The following is a 23,051-nucleotide window of genomic DNA, read 5'->3' on the forward strand; positions in this document are numbered from 1 at the left end:
CAATGCGCAAACCAGTAACAGATGTTAGTTACTTCTTGACTTTTTTGCTCCAAAATATCCTAATGTTGAGTAATTTGAGTCAAGATAACTTTTGCTGCATCTGTACATGTAGAATATTTTGTAATATATTTTTATATTTTTTTTCCTATATACGAAACTACATAGTGTGTACATTGTAATTAAATATCAAGATAAGACTCATTTTATGAATGAGTTGTGCCACATGTCAAATGCAGCACTGAAACAACCAACAAACTCACACCAGAGATACATTCTAAAGAAAATAGATAAAGCTTATGGAAGACCACAGCACATAAAATACTCATTACATATTAAGTACTTAAAATACTCAAAAGTCGATTCTGATAATGGTAAAGAGATGGCTTTGCATTTTTAAAGCAATGAGATGACTCTGAAGTCCCTGACCCAGTCTACACAGCAAATATTGAAAGTGTGCTGTAGAAAACTGGAAATAGTGATTTATGTGTGATCTCTTGACTAATTTAAACAAAAATTTGAATTATCATAAGAATCCGAAAAAAAAATCTTGACTTCAAAATATACTGCTAATGCAAACCTACTTTAAAATAACTGTCAGATTATGATGCATCAAACAATTCTAAAAATGTGGGTTAAAAGTTTTTCAAAGAGGACTATATATTAAACCTTTGTATACTGAGTATCCTCAACACCCTCTTGCTCACCAGATGGGTTAGTGTTTTCATTTAAAGCTCTTCGAATTCTAGAAGGGATGGATCTGAAAAAACCTTGTTGAAATTCTTGGCCCACAAAAACATAAATGATTGGATTGATACAACTGTTAAAGCAAGCCAGGTTGGTAATGATAATATTTATTGTAAAGTACTCAGTGTATCTTCCATCATATGGGGATACTAGTGGCCAGATGTAATATGGAGACCAGCAGATAAAGAAACACAAGATAACAGCGATGATGATCCTGTAGGACCTCTGAGATCTCTGGGATCTCTTACTTTTTCTAAGTCTCAAGAAGATGGTAACATAACTGGTGAAGATGATAAGAAATGGGATTATAAACATTATTACTAATCTGATCAGTCTAATAATGTATTTAATCTTTTTGAATGCATCTGCCTTAGTTGAATGCAATTGACACCATTCAGATATGTCGCAAAAATAAAATCGAAATAGGTAAAACACTAAACCGGTCAATAGGAAACTCAAGAACCAAATGATCGCTACAGTGATTCTCACCAGTTTTCTAGTCTTATGAACTTTTACCCAAATTGGCCAAATGACTGATGCACAGCGGTCAACGCTCATGGCCATCAGGAGAAGAACACTGGTGCTCATGTTTAGATTGAACTGAATAATGTTCACTGAACAAAAAGCCAATTTTGATTTCATGCCAAGATGAATCCATTCTGTAATTCGCAGAGGAAGAAATGCACAGCACAGGAAATCAGCAATGGCCAGGTTGAGAAACCACACAGCATTGATTGTCCTCTTACTCCTGAATCCAGTAATCCAGATGACTAATCCATTGCCAATTGTCCCAAGAACAAAAATGGCACAGTATAAAGTAATTGATGTCTTCTTTGAAATACTTGCAAAATAAGGATTATATCTTAAGTATTTTGTTCTGTTGTGTTTGAAATATGACCTTGGAAGGCAAGATAAGGTAGATGTTAGGTTCACCAAAATGTATAGTTTTATACTTTAAACAGCTACTTATTATACATGAGAAAACTATGAAGGCAACAGAACAAGAAACAACGTAAGACCATAAAATGGTTTTAAGGAACTGCTTTACAGTATATTTCCCCATCTCAAAAAAGGTCATAGGTCTTTTACTCTTTAGCCTTTTTTTGCAATTCAAATCAAGAGGAGAAACCTTGCACAGTTGCCCCTGGAAAAAGGTAACAGGGACCATCCTTCAATTCATTTGACCTAACCGTCATGAATTTTGAGTGGCACATAGTATATTATAATTAGAAAGCTTTCTAACACTTGATCCTATTAAAGAGGACTTTTCACAAAATGTTACATCTTGTACTGAACACACAATGTAATAATGGCTGCAGGGCAGAATAAAACAATTTTGTTTGCTCTTAATTTCTCCTTTCCATTGCAGAAATATTAGCAATCAAAGTATTTTGCACCTAATGAGTTAACTTATATAAGGTCATAGTGAGTGTTTTCACTGGGGGCGTGCACCTCTTTTCCTTGTATGAGTTGCTATTTGATAACACCCACTTAGACATAAAAAAGTTACCAAACAGCAACTCGTACAGGGAAAAGAGGTGCACACCCCCAGTGAAAACACTCACTATGACCTAATAAAAGTTAATTAGGTGCCAAATACTTTGACAGCCAATATCTCTGCAATGGAGAGGCAAAATGTAAAAATAACAAAAAATTCTTTATTGTGCTTTGCAGCTTCTATTGCATCCTGTGCCCAGTTCAACATGAAAAATTTGGTGAAAAGTCATTTTTAAATGTTGACTTTTTTTTCATCAGATGCAAAAATAAAAACAGGCATAATAAAAATATAAACTTCACATAATCATATTAATATTCTTATTTATGGCATTCAATATGTTGAGGAATCATTAATCTTAATCATATTTGTTTTTTCCGTCTTGTTTTTCCAGGATACCCTTGTATGTGGCTTGATTCATATGTCCTTCGCAAAGATTAACTTGCCCAATTCCAGCCTTTCTGAAGCATCCCCAGATCATCATGGATCCTCCACCAAATTTCACAGTGGGTGCAAGACACTGTGGCTTGTACCCCTCTCCAGGTCTCTATCTAACCATTAGATGACAAGGTGTTGGGCAAAGCTAAAAATTTGACTCATCAGAGAAGATTACCTTACTCCAGTCCTCTATGGTCCAATCCTTATTGTCATTGGCAAACTTAAGCCTGGATATACTTTGCTTCTTATTAATAAAAGGCTTTTTTTCTTCCTATACATGACTTGAGCCCTGCCTTTAGGAGCCTGTTACGAACTGTTGTTGCCGTGCACTTCACCCCAGCCGCCATTTGCTATTCCTTTTTTAGGTCACTTGATGTTATCCTGCGGTTGCTGAGTGACATTCGAATAAGATGACGGTCATCCAGGTATGTGGAAAGTCGTTTTCACCCTCTGCAGGTCTGTAGCTTTCCTGTCCCCAATGTCTGCTGCTTGACCTTGTTGTAATGGACTACCGTCTTAGAAATTTTAATCCCCTTAACTCCCGGAGCCTTTTTCGATTTTTCCTTTACATTTTTCACTCTCTTTTCAGAGCCATAACGTTTCTATTTTTCCAATAATATGGCCTTGTGGTGGCTTATTTTTTGAGGGACGAGTTTTACTTTTGAACAACATCATTGATTTTACCATGTAGTTTACTCTAAAATGGGAAAAAAATTCCAAGTGCGGTGAAATTGCAAAAAAAGTGCAATCCCACACTTGTTTTCTGTTTGGCTTTTTTGCTAGGTTCACTAAATGCTAAAACTGACCGGCCATAATAATTATCCAGGTCATTACGAATTCATAGACACCAAATATATGTCTAGGTTCTCTTTTATCTCTTGGTGAAAAAAAATTCCAAAGTTTGCTAAAAAAAAAAAAAAAAAAAAAGCGCCATTTTCCGAGACCCGTAGCGTCTCCATTTTTCGTGATCTCGGGTCGGTTGAGGGCTTATTTTATGCATGCCGAGTAGTGTTGAGCTTTCCGATACCTCAAGTATCGGGTATCGGCCGATATTTGCCGTATCGGAATTCCGATACCGAGTACCGATACTTTTTTCGTATCGGATACCGGAATCGGAAGTCCAAAATGCAATGAGCCACTTTTGTGGCTCTGATTGGCTGCCGAAATGACGTCATCATGATGCGCTGTCTGTGCGCATCATGATGCGCCGTCAGTTCGGGCCTTCGGGGGGGCTGTGCCGACTGTCCGGGGGTCTGTACCGGCCTGCCGGTGGTCTGTGCAGGCTCCAGTGGTCTGTGCCGGCCTGCCGGGGGGGTGTGCCGGCCTGCCGGTGGTCTGTGCAGGCTCCGGGGGTCTGTGCCGGCCTGCCGGTGGTCTGTGCAGGCTCCGGTGGTCTGTGCCGGCCTGCCGGGGGGCTGTGCCGGCCTGCCGGTGGTCTGTGCAGGCTCCGGTGGTCTGTGCCGGCCTGCCGGGGGGCTGTGCCGGCCTGCCGGTGGTCTCTGCAGGCTCCGGTGGTCTGTGCCGGCCTGCCGGGGGGCTGTGCCGGCCTGCCGGTGGTCTGTGCAGGCTCCGAGGGTCTGTGCAGGCATCGTCCGATGGGACTACAAGTCCCATCGGGCGATGCCTGCTACCATGACAGTGATTGACACATTAGCCAATGATGGGACAGTAGTAGTCCCATCATCCGGCTAATGTGTTGAATGTAAAAAAAAAAAAAAAAAAAAAAAAATTTACATGCTACATACATGCTACATACATGCTACATACATACAACATGCATACTACATATATACTACATGTAACATACATACTACATACATGCTACATGCATACTACATAGATAATACATATATACTACATGCATGCAACATACATACAACATATATACTACATGCATGCAACATGCATACTACATATATACTATATATACTACATGTAACATACATACTACATATATACTACATGCTACATACATGCAACATACACACTACATGCTACATACATGCAACATACTACATGCATACTACATACATACTACATACATGCTACATACATACTACATACATGCTACATACATACTACATACATACACTACATGCATGCAACATACATACTACATATATACCAAATGCATGCAACATGCATACTACATATATACTGCATATATACTACATGCATGCAACATACATATATACTACATTCAATACATACATATAGACATACAGTACATATAACATAGAGTACATACTCACCGTCACTTGTCACTTTGATCCCCGAAGCCATTGTCAAAGGAATTTCCCACGCAGCAATGGCATAAAGTGAGACTAGGGACTTTTTTTTTACAGTGGTGGAGGAATACAGTGCGGAAGGATACCTCCCTTCCGGCATTGTATTCCTGGAGCTGGTAGAGAACGGTAGCACCAGCTGATGCTGCTGTTCTCCACGCAAGATGGACGTGGGACCCTCGTGGACTTCTGCGGATAGGGGTAAGTATATTGGTGTTTTTTTATTTTGATATTTATTCCACAGGCAACAATGGCTTCGGGGATCAAAGTGGCAAGTGACGGTGAGTATGTACTCTATGTTATATGTACTGTATGTCTATATGTATGTATTGTATGTAGTATATATGTATGTTGCATGCATGTAGTATATATGCAGTATATATGTAGTATGCATGTTGCATGCATGTGGTATATATGTAGTATGTATGTGGCATGCATATAGTGTATGCATGTAGTATGTATGTAGCATGTATGTAGTATGTATGTAGCATGTATGTAGTATGCATGTAGCATGTATGTAGTATGTATGTTACATGTAGTATATATAGTATATATGTAGTATGCATGTTGCATGCATGTAGTATATACACTCACTGGCCACTTTATTAGGTACACCTGTCCAACTGTGTGTTAAGACTTAATTTCTAATCAGCCAATCACATGGCGGCAACTCAGTGCATTTAGGCATGTAGACATGGTCAAGACAATCTCCTGCAGTTCAAACCGAGCATCAGTATGGGGAAGAAAGGTGATTTGAGTGCCTTTGAACGTGGCATGATTGTTGGTGCCAGAAGGGCTGGTCTGAGTATTTCAGAAACTGCTGATCTACTAGGATTTTCACGCACAACCATCTCTAGGGTTTACAGAGAATGGTCCGAAAAAGAAAAAAAATCCAGTGAGCGGCAGTTCTGTGGCCGGAAATGCCTTGTTGATGCCAGAGGTCAGAGGAGAATGGGCAGACTGGTTCGAGCTGATAGAAAGGCAACAGTGACTCAAATTGCCACCCGTTACAACCAAGGTAGGCAGAAGAGCATCTCTGAACGCACAGTGCGTCGAACTTTGAGGCAGATGGGCTACAGCAGCAGAAGACCACACCGGGTACCACTCCTCTCAGCTAAGAACAGGAAACTGAGGCTACAATTTGCACAAGCTCATCGAAATTGGACAGTAGAAGATTGGAAAAACGTTGCCTGGTCTGATGAGTCTCGATTTCTGCTGCGACATTCGGATGGTAGGGTCAGAATTTGGCGTAAACAACATGAAAGCATGGATCCATCCTGCCTTGTATCAACGGTTCAGGCTGGTGGTGGTGGTGTCATGGTGTGGGGAATTTTTTCTTGGCACTCTTTGGGCCCCTTGGTACCAATTGAGCATCGTTGCAACGCCACAGCCTACCTGAGTATTGTTGCTGACCATGTCCATCCCTTTATGACCACAATGTACCCAACATCTGATGGCTACTTTCAGCAGGATAATGCGCCATGTCATAAAGCTCGAATCATCTCAGATTGGTTTCTTGAACATGACAATGAGTTCACTGTACTCAAATGGCCTCCTCAGTCACCAGATCTCAATCCAATAGAGCATCTTTGGGATGTGGTGGAACGGGAGATTCGCATCAGGGATGTGCAGCCGACAAATCTGCGCCAACTGTGTGATGCCATCATGTCAATATGGTCCAAAATCTCTGAGGAATGCTTCCAGCACCTTGTTGAATCTCTGCCACGAAGAATTGAGGCAGTTCTGAAGGCAAAAGGGGGTCCAACCCGTTACTAGCATGGTGTACCTAATAAAGTGGCCAGTGAGTGTATGTTGTATGTATGTTGCATGCATGTAGTATATATGTATTATGTATGTAGTATGTATGTAGCATATATGTAGCATGTATGTAGTATGCATGTTGCATGTAGTATATATGTAGTATGTATGTTACATGTAGTATATATAGTATATATATAGTATGCATGTTACATGCATGTAGTATATATGTTGTATGTATGTTGCATGCATGTAGTATATATGTATTATGTATGTAGCATGTATGTAGTATGTAGCATGCATGTAGTATGTAGCATGTATGTAGTATGTATGTTACATGTAGTATATATGTAGTATGCATGTTGTATGTATGTAGCATGTATGTAGCATGTATGTAGAATGTAAATGTTTGTTTTTTTTTACATTCAACACGTTAGCCGGATGATGGGACTACTACTGTCCCATCATTGGCTAATGTGTCAATCACTGTCATGGTAGCAGGCATCGCCCGATGGGACTTGTAGTCCCATCGGACGATGCCTGCACAGACTACCGGAGCCTGCACAGACCCCCCGGCAGGCCGGCACAGCCCCCCGGAGCCTGCACAGACCACCGGCAGGCCGGCACAGACCACCGGAGCCTGCACAGACCACCGGCAGGCCGGCACAGACCACCGGAGCCTGCACAGACCCCCCGGCAGGCCGGCACAGCCCCCCGGCAGGCCGGCACAGACCACCGGAGCCTGCACAGACCCCCCGGCAGGCCGGCACAGCCCCCCGGCAGGCCGGCACAGACCACCGGAGCCTGCACAGACCCCCCAGCAGGCCGGCACAGCCCCCCCGAAAGGCCCGTACAGACCCCAGAGAGGCTGTACAAGGCAAAAATAGGGTTTTTCTTATTCCGATACCGGAAGTCTCATAGACTTGAATGGGACTTCCGGTATCGGTATCGGAATCGGCGATACCCAATATTTTTTTTAGATCGGCCGATACCATCCGATCCGATACTTTTAAGTATCGGACGGTATCGCTCAACACTAATGCCGAGCTGATGTTTTTAATAATACCACTTTTTTGCAGATTCGTTCTTTTGATCGCCCGTTATTCCATTTTAATGCAATATTGGGGTGACCAAAAAAAAAGGAATTCTGGCATTTTGATTTTCTTTATCGCTATGCCATTTAGCGATCAGGTTAATCTTTTCTTTTAATGATAGATGGGGTGATTCTGAATGCGGCAATACCAAATATGTGTAGGTTTGATTTTTTTTAAATTGTTTTATTTTGGGTGAAAGAGGGGGATGATTTAAACTTATGTTTTTTTTATTTTTTTAATTTTTAAACACTTTTTATATTTTTGGCACGCTTCAATAGAAGCCTGCCTTTCTTGATCGGCTCTGCTACATATAGGCGATGCTCAGGTCATCTATATGTAGCAGATTTACTGCATTGCCAAGAGCGCCGACCACCGGGTGGCGCTCATAGCAATGTGCCGGCAACAACCATAGAGGTCTCTATAAGACCTCTGGTTGTCAAGGCAATGCGTCGCTGACCCCCGATCATGTGACGAGGGTCGGCGATGCGCTATTTTCCAGCCGGGCGCCTGAAGTATTAGTTAAATGCCGGCTGTCAGTGTTTGACAGCGGGATTTAACTAGTTAATAGGCACGGGCAGATCGCTATTCCTCTCGCGCCTATTGCGAGCACATGTCAGCTGTTTATAACAGCTGTTTATAACAGCTGACATGCCACAGCTTTGAGGTGGACTTACCGCCGGAACCCACCTCAAAGCAGGGGATACTTACCGCTGACGTACTATACGGTCAGTGGTAAGTAAGGGGTTGGATGCAACATGATGTTCACTGTATCCCTCTGCTAGTAAAGCCAGAATTGAACCCTTCTTTTCCTAACTCAAGACTCTTCTTTTAGACTCCTTTGGCATGGTTAAAAGATATTTTTTCTTTCCTATTACTTTTGGGATATTACTAGCACTTGTTTTGCCATCCAGCTTGTCCTATTATAAGAGGATTGTGAACACCACAGCAAGGTTTTTTATACTTTCCTTCATTAACCCCTTAAGCCCCAAGGGTGGTTTGCACGTTCATGACCGGGCCAATTTTTACAATTCTGACCACTGTGCCTTTATGAGGTAATAACTCTGAAATGCTTCCACGGATTCCGGTGATTCTGACAATGCTTTCTCGTGACATATTGTACTTCATGTTAGTGGTAAAATTTCATTCAAATAACTTGCGTTTATTTGTGAAAAAAATGGAAATTTGGCAAAAATTTTGAAAATTTTGCAATTTTCCAACTTTGAATTTTTATGCCCTTAAATCACAGAGATACGGCACACAAAAAACTTGATAAGTAACATTTCCCACATGTTTACTTTACATCAGCACAATTTGGAACCAAAATTTTTTTTGTTAGGAAGTTATAAGGGTTAAAAATTGACCAGCGATTTCTCATTTTTGCAACACCATTTTATTTTTACGGACCACATCACATTTGAAGCCACTTTGAGGGGTCTATATGATAGAAAATACCCAAAAGTGACACCATTCCAAAAACTGCACCCCTTAAGGTGCTCAAAACCACATTCAAGAAGTTTATTAACCCTTTAGGTGCGTCACAGGAATTTTTTGAATATTTAAAAAAAATGAACATTTAACTTTTTTCACAAAAAAATACTTCAGGTTCAATTTTTTTTATTTTTCCAAGGGTAACAGGAGAAATTGGACAACAAAATGTATTGTGCAATTTGTCCTGAGTACCCTGATACCTGATATGTGAGGGGAAAGCACTGTTTCGGCGCATGGCTGAGCTCAGAAGGGAAGGAGCGCCGTTTGACTTTTTCAATGCAAAATTGGCTGGAATTCAGATCGGACGCCATGTCATGTTTGGAGAGCCCCTGATGTACCTAAACAGTGGAAACACCCCACAAGTGACCCCATTTTGGAAACTAGACCCCCCAAGGAACTTATCTAGATATGTGGTGAGAACTTTGAACCCACAAGGGCTTCACAGAAATTTATAACGTACAGCGGTACAATTTAAAAAATCATATTTTTTCCACAAAAATGATCCTTTCACCCCCAATTTTTATTTTCCCAAGGGTAACAGGACCCTAAAAGTTATTGAGCAATTTGTCCTGAGTACGCTGACACCCCACATGTGGGGGTAAACCACTATTTGGGTGCATGGCAGAGCTCGGAAGGGAAGCAGCGCCATTTGACGTTTTTGGCTGGCATTGAGATTGGACACCATGTCGCGATTGGAAAACCCCTGATGTACCAAAACAGTGGAAACCCCCCCACAGATGACACCATTTTGGAAACTAGACCCCCCAAGGAACTTATCTAGATGTGTGGTGAGAACTTTGAACCCCCAAGGGCTTCACAGAAGTTTATAACATACAGCCGTACAATTAAAAAATCATATTTTTTCCACAAAAATGATCTTTTCACCCTCAATTCTTATTTTTCCAAGGATAACAGGACCCTAAAAGTTATTGTGCAATTTGTCCTGAGTACGATGTTACCCCATATGTGGGAGTAGACCTCTATTTGGGTGCATGGCAGAGCTCGGAAGGGAAGCAGCGCCCTTTGACGTTTTTGGCTGGAATTGAGATCGGACACCATATCGCGTTTGGAGAGCCCCTGATGTACCAAAACAGTGGAAAACCCCACAAGTGACACCATTTTGGAAACTAGACCCCCCACGGAACATATCTAGATGTGTGGTGAGCACTTTGACCCCTCCAGTGCTTCACAGAAGTTTATAACGCCCGGGCGTGAAAATAAAAAAATCGTATTTTTTCCACTAAAATGATATTTTTGCCCCCAATTTTTTATTTTCCTAAGGGTAACAGGAGAAATTGGACCACAAGAGTTGTTTTGCAATTTGTCCTGAGTAGGCTGATACCCCATATGTGGGGGTAAAACACTGGGCGCATGGCAGAGCTTGGTCCTTCCCCCACCATTTGACTTTTTCAACTCAGAATTGGCTGGAATTGAGATCAGACGCCATGTTGCATTTGGAGAGCACCTGATGTGCCCAAACAGTGGAAACCCCCAATTCTAACTCCAACCCTAACCCCAACACACCCCTAACCCTAATCTCAGCCCTAACCCTAGCCCTAACCATAACCCTAGTGGGAAAATGGAAATAAATACATTTTCTTTTAATTTTATTATTTTTCCCTCACTAAGGGGGTGATAACAGGGGGTTTGATTTACTATTTATGGCGGTTTTTATATTTGGCAGCTGTCGCACGCTAAGGGTAGTTTCACATTTGCGTTTAAGGCCGCAGCGGCGGCCTGCGCACAGCCGCCGCTAAGCCACGCTCCATGCCGCGCCTCCGCAGGTAGCGCCGCCTACGGTCGCATGACGCTGCATGCATCCTGCGTCCCTTATCTTTAGCACTGGGGATGCAGGACGTGCGTAGGTATGCGTTTGGCGGTGCATGCGTCCTTTTGACGCTGCGCCGAGCACACCAAATTGCTACAGGTTGCTTTTGGTGCAGGTCAAGCCTGTCCAAATGAGCTCTCTTTGTGACTGTTTAGCAGTGTGTGAAATGGTACCAGTCATTTTTTTGTTGGGGTCACTTTGCATGAACCAAATCTCAAACTGTTTCAAGAAATTCAGCTCAAAGCGTATTTGCAGTGGATTAATCCAATCATGTCAATCAATTGACATTGTTCTTCAGTAATAAACTAAAGTCAAGAACGCGAATGTGCCCTCTTTGAACCTCAACATATAAATTTGAATCAGTCCTTCTCAATCAGGCAACATAAATGCATGTTCAGGCAAGACAGATCATTTTAGTTGTGTGCTTTTTTCCATCTCAACTGCTCCTTGAAGGACCTTTTTCTAAAACATCTACATGACTCAACAAAATTAAGGTAAAAAAGTGAAATAATATCTATTGAAGATTCGTTTCACTTATGTAATTTATATAGGCAGAAACCTCAATGCAGTGGATAATCTACAGGGTGGGCCATGTATATGGATAAACTTAAATAAAATGGGAATTTTTGGTGATATCAACTTCCTGTTTGTGGCACATTAGTCTATGGGAGGGTGAAAACTTTTCAAGATGGGTGGTGACCATTGTGGCCATTTTGGATCCAACTTTATTTTTTCCAATGGGAAGAAGGTCATTTGACACATAAAACTTATTTATAATTTCACAAGAAAAAAATGGTGTCCTTGGTTTTAGCGTAACTTTATTCCTTCATGAGTTATTTACAAGTTTCTCTTTGTTTACAGCCATTGGCATGTCACAGAGGTTAACACGTGAGGAGCGGATAGAAATTGTGTTGATGTCTGGTGAACGCAGTACCCGGGTCATTGCAGCAGATTTTAATGCAAGACACCCTACACAAGAAAACGGTCATCATTTACATTTTATTTAGGTGCCTTCATAAAAATGGCCCACCCAAAAAAGTTTGCCTGATCACTGAACATAATGTTCTGTGTAATCTAAGGGTCCTGTTCCAATTTTTGTTTTGCCCATTCTGCAAATTCAACGCGCTGATCTGGGTCATGCTCGAGATGATGCAGCAGCTGGATTTTGTAGAGGTGCTATTTGTGAGTAGCTAATATCTGCGCAAGGGATGTTCGACTGATGCCAGATCGGCATGCTGAATTTGCAGAATGGGCAAAACAAAAATTGGAACAGGGCCCTCAGTTTACACAGAACATCATGTTCAGTGATGAGGCAGACTTTTTTGGGTGGGCCATTTATATGGATACACATAAATAAGATCGGAATGGTGACAGTTTTCTTGTGTAGGGTGTCTTGCATTGAAATCTGCTGCAATGACCCGGGTACTGCGTTCACCAGACATCAACACAATTTCTATCCACTCCTCACGTGTTTACAGCCATTGACATGTCGCAGAGGTTAACAAAGAGAAACTTGTAAATAACTAATGACAGAATAAAGTTACGTTAAAACCAAGCACAGCATTGTTTTTCTTGTGAAATTCTCAATAATTTTGATGTGTCACATTAGCCTCTTCCCATTCAAAATGGCCACCATGGTCACCACCCATCTTAAAAAGTTCCCCCCTCCCATATACTAATGCATCACAAACAGGAAGTCACCAACCATTCCCATTTTTTTTAGGTGTATCCATATACATGGCCTACACTGTATGACACCACAAACACCAATGGCAACTAATAGACAGAGACAACTGACTTGCAATGAATTTTGATGAGTTGAAAAGAATTTCCATTGTCTTGACCATAAAACTTAGGGCTTAAAGCTGTTTTCCTATAAAGTGTTATATAGTCAGGGACAGATATAGATATGAATAGAGTATAACCCTATTTTTCACTACAGAAACAAAAAAATAGGAATGTAGACTTACTGATTGATGTAATCCAGAGTTATATTAGAAATGGTCAAGATAAAATCAGCAGTGTCCATTCTGAAGTTTTACCGAAAAGATAAAGTAATAAAAATAATAATAATAATGAAGAGTAAAAATAAACATTAGATTATTATTAGTTGTTCTGAGGCGTAGGCAAAGACTTAGTATAGCTAAAAATTAGATAAAACTCTAGCAACAAGAATAAAAAATGAAATGCTTTATACAAGCATAATTACTAACACTTACATAATAATAAGTAGAGGTGAGCGAACCCAAATGAAAAAGATGGGGGATAGTGAGTTTTATTGGAATTCCATTTTAATGTTCGGAGCTGTAGGAAGTCCGGTCCAGACAGAGAGAGAAAAAATTTTCCAGTCCCAAAGTTCAGGTCCCCCATTGTTTTCAAAGGGTGTTTGGGTTATGGCTCGAGTTCGGGTACAGTTACGGTACCCAAACCGAACTTTGAATTAAAGTTCAGGTCGGGTACCAGAACCCGAACTTCCACTGGTCAGTTCTTCCTTAGAAATAAGCATATTCTATTCTTTTCTGGTTTATTCATCTTTAGTCATATCTATGACTGGACACACCCAATATGCAGAGAGTAGATCTGGCTATGGTTACCGTTACGGTGTGATTTTTCACACTGGTCCAGTATTCATCGCTAGATGAGAACATGCTTCAGTGCAGCATTTTCTCATCTAGCTATAAAAAACATCCAATAAAACATCTGACATACCAAATGACTATTGAAATTCTATGGTATCAATTCCTAATTCAGTTAACCCCTTGACATTTCCATTTCATAGTGGAAGGAGAAACATTGGACTACCTGATAAATGGAAATAAGGCTTAAAGGAAGATGTCTGTGACTTACCTACATGATGTACAATATTAGAACCAAACAACCCAGTTGCATGTTACATGTGCGTACCTACACCAAATGTTGGTGCAATAAAGCTCAGGTGAAAAAAAAAAATAAATAAAAAAAATTTAAAAAACAGGAGCATGCGGAGTATAGAAGGTTTAAAAAGTGATTTTTAATTTCTTCACGATAAACAATTTATAAAAAGTGTATGAAGACAAACGACTGACAGCTATGCGTACATCTCAAGAAAAAAAGTTACATTCTAATACGTGAATCGCGCGTCAGCGGGTCTTGCCATCCCCTTTTCTTAACAGCCTGAGTCTCTCTTTCCACATAGGTAAGATCTTCCCTTTCCAGCCATGTACTATTTATGTCCACTTGGTCTGAGAAAATATACAATAAAAGGTTTCTATGCTGCTCACATTCTGTGAGGATTTCACTTGATTACTTGTGTTTTTGATGTACTCATAACTGTTATTCATTTGTTTGTCTTTTTCATACACTTTATAAACTGTTTATCCAAAATAAATTTGTTGATTAAAAATCACTATTTAAACCTCCTGTAACTCGCAAGCTCCTGTTTTTGATATGATGTACAGTATGTGAAAGGTTATTTGCAAAAATGTTGTTTATCATGGCTAAAAAAGTGTCCATTTGGCCTCCAATGTATAAAAGCATTATTTTATTTTATTGACCTTCAAAAATATTTAAAAACATTTACGAGTACATTTAAAAAGTGAGAAACCATAGAAAAACAAATGGTGGATATACCTGGATACTAGTAATGGTAAAATTGTTGCTTCAATGACCCAAAGAGTTATGGTGTGCATAAATACATACAAAATTAATACACAGATATATTTATGCACATCTAAATGAAGTGCATATAATATAATATATAATTGTGCAGCAGCTGGAAGGATCTGGTGACCACATTTTGATATAAGCGTATATGTATCTCTATATAGGGTAAATATTAAGGAACAAACACTATAATAACAGATTACTATTAATAAGTGTGGCCAAAAGTATATATATATATATATATATATATATATATATATACACTCACTGGCCACTTTATTAGGTACACCTGTCCAACTGTGTGTTAAGACTTAATTTCTAATCAGCCAATCACATGGCGGCAACTCAGTGCATTTAGGCATGTAGACATGGTCAAGACAATCTCCTGCAGTTCAAACCGAGCATCAGTATGGGGAAGAAAGGTGATTTGAGTGCCTTTGAACATGGCATGATTGTTGGTGCCAGAAGGGCTGGTCTGAGTATTTCAGAAACTGCTGATCTACTGGGATTTTCACGCACAACCATCTCTAGGGTTTACAGAGAATGGTCCGAAAAAGAAAAAAAATCCAGTGAGCGGCAGTTCTGTGGCCGGAAATGCCTTGTTGATGCCAGAGGTCAGAGGAGAATGGGCATACTGGTTCGAGCTGATAGAAAGGCAACAGTGACTCAAATTGCCACCCGTTACAACCAAGGTAGGCAGAAGAGCATCTCTGAACGCACAGTGCGTCGAACTTTGAGGCAGATGGGCTACAGCAGCAGAAGACCACACCGGGTACCACTCCTCTCAGCTAAGAACAGGAAACTGAGGCTACAATTTGCACAAGCTCATCGAAATTGGACAGTAGAAGATTGGAAAAACGTTGCCTGGTCTGATGAGTCTCGATTTCTGCTGCGACATTCGGATGGTAGGGTCAGAATTTGGCGTAAACAACATGAAAGCATGGATCCATCCTGCCTTGTATCAACGGTTCAGGCTGGTGGTGGTGGTGTCATGGTGTGGGGAATTTTTTCTTGGCACTCTTTGGGCCCCTTGGTACCAATTGAGCATCGTTGCAACGCCACAGCCTACCTGAGTATTGTTGCTGACCATGTCCATCCCTTTATGACCACAATGTACCCAACATCTGATGGCTACTTTCAGCAGGATAATGCGCCATGTCATAAAGCTCGAATCATCTCAGATTGGTTTCTTGAACATGACAATGAGTTCACTGTACTCAAATGGCCTCCTCAGTCACCAGATCTCAATCCAATAGAGCATCTTTGGGATGTGGTGGAACGGGAGATTCGCATCAGGGATGTGCAGCCGACAAATCTGCGCCAACTGTGTGATGCCATCATGTCAATATGGTCCAAAATCTCTGAGGAATGCTTCCAGCACCTTGTTGAATCTCTGCCACGAAGAATTGAGGCAGTTCTGAAGGCAAAAGGGGGTCCAACCCGTTACTAGCATGGTGTACCTAATAAAGTGGCCAGTGAGTGTATACACACAATGCCAAATCCATGCAGGAACAATCTATTCAATATGCACAAGCCTGTATATATAACAGCATAAAAAAAAGCATTTCGTAAGCCAAACACATAATTACCTTGAAAGTATCCAGGAGCCCAACACACCCGAAACGCGTTTCCACCAAGAATGTTAATATATGGACAGATCAGGAGCTTCCAGGAGATGATAGTGAGGGCTTTGAAATACTTAGCACTTTTCTCTTAGAAATTGACTTTGAAAGTCCTCCTAAATGAACCTCAAACAGAAAACTTTATCTATTATGTGTACAGAGTCTATGTATTTGATGTGTAAAGGCTCATTCACATATCAGGGATTTTTCTTGTCCACAAACAAGTATCAGTTATTATCATTGTTTTGTAATTAGATTTTCATCAGTCTGTGGTTTGTGTGTCAGTTTTTATTTTTAAGAGTTTATCAGATATCAATATGAGCCCTTAATGGTCTGTATTGCATGCAGGTCATATGAGTGGTGCTATAGCTTTATATGTGTGTGTAATTGAAATGTGCGTAACATTTGCCTCATTTAATTAATGTGGATGCAGTAACCAGGCACTACTGTATTTTTTTTTGTGTAAGGTGCTGGTGATGGAGGAACTGTCAGGATAAGAAGCTTTGGGCGAAGCAGGCTCTGTTCATATGTAAAGTGCCATGGAATAAATGGTGCTATAATAATGTATAATAATACAGCCTCAGAAGCTAGTGTGGCTCAGATCTGTAGTGCCATCCAGTCAAGCCATATGTGTGTGTGTGTGTGCTGTCCAAAATTCTAGACTATTTCTGTGAGTTGATACAGTTACAGTTTCGACAAAGTCTCGTTATCTCTTATTTTTTAGCTCCCATTCCGCCTGTTTGATTCTCACTGATGATTGTACTGACTTTTTGCTATGTCCCTTGTTGTCCTTATTGGCTCTGACCCAGCCACCTTGCCATTCCTGTCAACCTGCTCCTGCAACTAGCAGCTGCTCCAAGAACTCAATCTAAGGTCTCTAAATAAATCAACATATACTGTATGTACAGAAGTTAAAAGGTGATAGTTTGAGTAACTTGTTCATAGCCTGTCCATAGTATCCTCATTTAGAGCTTCCAGGTTGACCAAGAACAGAGCCCTGACATTCTACTGTATGTACATTACTGTTCCAATAGTTTGTTAGTTTTTAATTTTATAATTAGCAGAGATGTAATAAAAAATTGTAAGAATTAAAAAACCTATGTAGAAAAGAAGTCCTCCAAGCAGAGATTGTACAATGAGTAAATCATTTGAAATTAATTCCCCTTAATGGGCATCACTGGAACCTTCTGGACCCTGGGTATCTATACTTTTCCTGGCTCATATGTTTACATGGTGTCCATCTTTGACCTTGAACTATGGTGTGCACTTTTTATTTCTGGATTCTCCTATGAGTTATGTAATCTATGCCACCCAATTCATTACATATGCTTTACCATCCTCATTAGGAGTAAGGGTACCGTTACACCTAGCGACTCACCAGCGATCCCGACCAGCGATATGACGCGGTCAGGATCGCTGGTGCGTCGCTAAGTGGTCGCTAGTGAGCTGCCACACAGGCAGATCTCACCAGCGACATCGCTGGGGACGGGGATCGCTACTTACCTGTCAGACGAGGCGATCCTGCGTCCTCCCGCCCGGCTCCACGCGTCGCTCATCGTCACAGCAGGAAGCGCCGCAGAAAGTGACCGACGAGAAATGATCCAGGAGCTTCTCGCGCGATCAGCGATAACCAGCGGGGGAGCCGGTCGGAGGTAAGTATCACATGCAGCGATATCGCTAGCAATATCGCTGCAACGTCACAAAATCGGTGACTTTACAGCGATATTGCTAGCGATATCGCAGTGTGTAACGGGGGCTTTACCAGAGACAAATCCCAGAAGTGTCCAGTCTATTTATCAGTATCCCTCTTTGTTCTCTAATTGCTTGAACTCTGCACCTTATCTATTAGAATAACATTGCTTTCTAGTCTCTATCCCACACATTTGTCTATTTTGAATTAGAATTAATTTTGCAGAGGGTCATAATTTTTGTATAATCTTAGATGTAATATAAGCTTTGCACATTTTTTGGATACAACCTAACCATTTGTCCAGTGTTTGCTTGATACCAATTCCTGTATGGTCTGTTTACATCTTCAATCCTTTTTTTTTTTTTAAAGAAATATTTTAATTGTATGTCCTAATAAAAATTATTTACTCATCGTGCAATCTATGCTTGGAGGACTTCTTTTTTTAATAGGTTTTTTGTTTATATAATGATCCTCCGTGTTTATCATGTAGGGCATATTTCTGGTCTTAATTGTAAGAATAGTTAAACAATATGAACATAGAAACATAAATATACAGTATATAGAGCGTTTGATAGATAGATAGAGAGATTATAGATAGACAATAGATAATTGAAAATAGATAGATGATAGATAATAGATAGATAATTACCTCCTTTTCATCTCCATCAGGATCCCTTCTCTTTGGTTAGTGAGTGAAGCATATCTTTTGTCTATAACCTGCATTGCTGCTGTATTTATCTATATTCAATTATTTGCCTAAATCCATTACACATTTATGCTAAGTACAACAAGTTATCAAAATTCTGAAAAATTGTTCTTAATATCATTTATTTATTTGTTCTTTTAACATCTTCCTCTTTATATCTAATTACTCCTAATAAAAAAAAACATTATTATTTATAAATAAATTATACATATTTAAAAGCAACATTTTTCTTAACTTCTATGCAACTTCTTTAAGGGGTTTTGTCATCATCAGAAAACCCACATATCCTGTCACAGTTTGTTAGAAGAAAAAAAAAATTATCATAAGTTTGCACAATGTAATAAGATCGCCCCTAAACCTTCATTTTTCCAAAGTGACTCACCCCAAGTTTTATAATCAGTCTTGGACCTGCAGGCCCTCTTTCCCTTTGTTGCTCTTCTCTGCACCTGCTCCAGTTCAGCCATGTCCTTTTCATACACCAAAGACCAAAGTTATACACAGTATCTAAGTGTGGCTGCACGAATGACTATGTATAGCGGCATATACTTGCATTATGTCACAAGCATCATCCATGCCTTTATTAATGCATCCCACTGAATGACTGCCAATTTGTTTTCTAAATCCACTCTAATATGGTTAATGAAACCATATGCAGCGGGTGAAATAAGTATTGAACATGTTGCCAGTTTTCTAAGTAAATATATTTGCAAAGGAGATTTTTACATGAAATTCTCACAAGTAGTGATGGGCGAACCCCCGGATGTTCGGGTCCAATGGGTTTGGCCGAACAGTAAAAAAAAAAGTTTGGTTTGGGTACTAGAACAGTACCATGGTTCAACCTGGACACCATTCACATGAATGAGAGAACCAAACATCCACTGTTTGCTACACTGTCATCCGCATGACCGTGCGACATACATTGGCTCTGATCGGTGGTAAGAATAATACCGCCTGTCCGAGCTGCGGTTCCCATGCTGTCAGTTGACAGCGTGAGCCAGCTGCTGTGACCAGCAATAAAAAGTTTCCCTCCAGCCACAGGCGTCGGCTGATGGGAGTACTACTGTCCCAAGCCGTAATCCATGTCTGCGATAAATGGTTTTCAACCTGAAAGGTGCCAAGATGGACCATCCAGGCTGAAAACCAGCACACAAAGAGCTGTTGCGAGTGTAGCCTCAGTGACGTCATCAAGGTTACCACAGGTCACTAAGGCTGCGTTTCCAGCTCACTCACTATGAGCCGGGCCAATTAACTGCGGTGACCTCCATGAGAGCACAGCAGTGCTGAGCTCAATGAGTTCACTGCAATTTCATATTATATATATGTGTGTATGATATATATATAATATATATATATATATATACTATAATATATAAAATATATAATATATATATATACTGTATATATGTATATATAATAAATAAACATAATAATTATATATACTTATAAATTTAAGAGACTACCACATCAAAACCCTGTCATGGGCAGCCCATTCTCCAGACCTAAACCCCATTAAAAACCTCTGGAATGTAATCAAGAGGATGATGGATAGTCACAAGCCATCAAACAAAGAAGAACTGCTTACATTTTTGAGCCAGAAGTAGTGTGAAAGACTGGTGGCAAGCATGCTAAGACGCATGAGAGCGTTTTTTTTTATAAATCATGGTTATTCCACAAAATATTGATTTCAGAACTCTTCCTGAATTAAAACATTAGTATTGTTGTTTCTAAATTATTATAAACTTGCTTTCCTTGCATTTTTTGAGATCAGACAAACTGAACATTTGAAAGTGGGCTCTTAATTTTTGCCAGAGCTGTATAGATTTTTATATATAATATATATATATATATATATATATACACACACACACACACACACATATTGCTCAAAAGTTTACATACCCTGGCAGAATTTTTGCTTTCTTGCTTTTTTTTTTCATGGAGTAAGAATGATGACACAAGAACTTTTTCTCCACTCATGGTTAGTGGCTGGGTGATGCCATTTATTGTCAAACTACTCTGTTTTCATTTTTTTTAAATCATAATGTTGACCCAAAGCATGGAAATGACCCTGATCAAAAGTTTACATACCCTAGTGATTTTGGCCTGATATCATCCAAAGAAGTTGACACAAATGGATTTGAATGGTTACTAATAGTGATGAGCGAGCATACTCGGTAATGCTCGGTACTCGCCCGAGAATTGCTGTATTTGCGGTGCTCGGTGAGCACCTAGCATTCCCAGTATTATTCGGTGGGAGCTAAGGTCCCTGCCCTGCACGTTTGGTGCTCTTTAGAGCACCAATCACCATGCAGGTATTGTTTGCCATGCACTGTAATGCTGCAGCCATGTTGGCTGGCCGCACAGTGTCATCAGGTCTATATCAGAACTGGTTCTGCCCTGCTTGTCCCAGTCAGCTACGGAATCACCAGTGCAGGGAGAGTTGCTGCAGTGATAGGGACAGAATAGGTGGGGTATACAGTTACTGTGGGTATACCATAATTGAATACAACTGCAAAAAATAGAGAGAGGGGGAGCGCACTAAGGCGGTAAATGAGGGACACCAGCGTGTTTAACAAAGGTAATCCACTCACCTGGTGTGGTTGTGAAGGGTTGTTGCCCTGATGAAGTGGCCAGGTGGCCATGAAACGCGTTGGCTTGAGTGTGAATAAAGGTTTGCTTGCATCTTCGGTTGGTTCCTTGTGGTCTAGCGCGGATATACCCCTGCTTTTCTCTTCATCTACTGTATATAATTGAAATCACAAATCCAGCTAAATCATCAGTACTTCTAATGACTAATTACGGGGTATATAGATTGCATTGCTAGGTAGGCAGGCACTGTATGTGGGAATATAGATATCAGTGCTAGTCAGGCAAACATTGTATGTGACATTCCATTACTGTCTGTTGCTGCTTATTACATATATTGACTGTATATACATAGCCCCAGGTAACAGTGGCCAGGAATAATTTTTTTTTGCATCTTAATCCTGATTATTTTATTGAAAAGCAATCCAGAGCACACATTTTTTTTCTCTGCTTGCTTGTTGACACTGCAGAATACAGCAAGATCATTTTCATAGTACAGTGTGAAAATCCAGCTATTTTAAACGGGTTTGCCTGTCCCAGCGATCAAATCTGAATGAGCAGAAAATTCTGCCATTTTTGTGGTAATGTAAAATTTTTTGGAGTGTTTTATACAATTTCTTGACACCATTTTGCTGCCAAAAAATATTTAGCTGCCAAAAAAAATATTTAGCTACAGGGCAGATATTTTACAGTGGGTTTTGTACGCTACACGGATCACTTATCATTGCGGTAAAAATTGTGCCATTTCAGGCCTCCATAGAATTGTTTTTGTTGTGTCTTAGCCTACTTATTGACACAATTTTACTGGCCAAAAGAAAAAAAAATACAGGACAGATATCTGAAAGTGTGGTATCTCCGTCACACGCTTCATCTATCTGTGGGCTACAAATTGTGGCATTTGAGGCCTCCATTCAACTGTTTTTGCTATGTGTTACCCTAGTTCTTGACACTAATTAAAATTCAGACAACATATTTTGCAGTGTGGTATCTCTGTCACATGAGTCATCTATCTGTGGGCTAAAAATGTGGGCATTTCAGGCCTATATTGTACTGTTTTTGCTGTGTGCTACCCTAGTTAGCTATTTTGCTGTAAAAAAAAAAGTAAAAATATAGGCCACATATTTTACAGTGTGGTATCTCCGTCACATGCCTCATCTATCTTTTGGCTACAAATTGTGGCATTTGAGACCTCCATTCAACTGTTTTTGCTGTGTGCTACTGTGGTATCCGACAAAGTGGCCACTTCTATGGGATACCGTACATATAGTGTGTTTTTATATAAATGTTGTGAATTTTTATGTGTACTGTGCATTTTAAATACATTGTAAGACCTGTTGACAGACAGCACAAAAAGGGTTAATCTTCTCCTCCTTGGCTTCATCATGTAATCCAGCTCTGTTTTAACATGCAGAAGGTTCTGGAAAAACACCTCATAGCAGTCAGCCAGCCAATGGCTGCAGCTCTACGATCACATAGAAGGGGGAGCAGCCAAGTCCTGGGGGAGAGTTTTAAATTTGAAGTAGCAGTTGGTGGTTGGACATCTTGAGAAAAGGAAGCCATTTTGAAGCTGAAGTACTATCTCCCTGCCGGCTTTGCTTAAAAGGGGACTAGCACGAAAAGGGGAGTTAATAGTCTTCATATGAGGAAGACTACCATTGCACCTCTAGGAGGAAGA

The 23,051-nt window shown here is 40.3% G+C and overlaps 1 protein-coding gene across 1 annotated transcript in view; it reads right to left on the bottom strand.

Moving 5' to 3' along the window:
- Positions 1-660: 660 nt before the first annotated feature.
- The window catches only part of LOC141084985 (C5a anaphylatoxin chemotactic receptor 1-like), a 72,269-nt gene continuing 49,878 nt past the window's right edge, over positions 661-23,051 (bottom strand). Inside the window, exon 6 of the mRNA XM_073569913.1 lies at positions 661-1,575. Coding sequence (XP_073426014.1) covers positions 661-1,575 — 915 coding nt within the window. The remainder of the gene's footprint in view (positions 1,576-23,051) is intronic.

Source organism: Dendrobates tinctorius, unplaced genomic scaffold (genome assembly GCF_039654945.1).
Source record: "Dendrobates tinctorius isolate UK_male_01 unplaced genomic scaffold, ASM3965494v1 ptg000028l, whole genome shotgun sequence".
Lineage (NCBI taxonomy): Eukaryota > Metazoa > Chordata > Amphibia > Anura > Dendrobatidae > Dendrobates > Dendrobates tinctorius.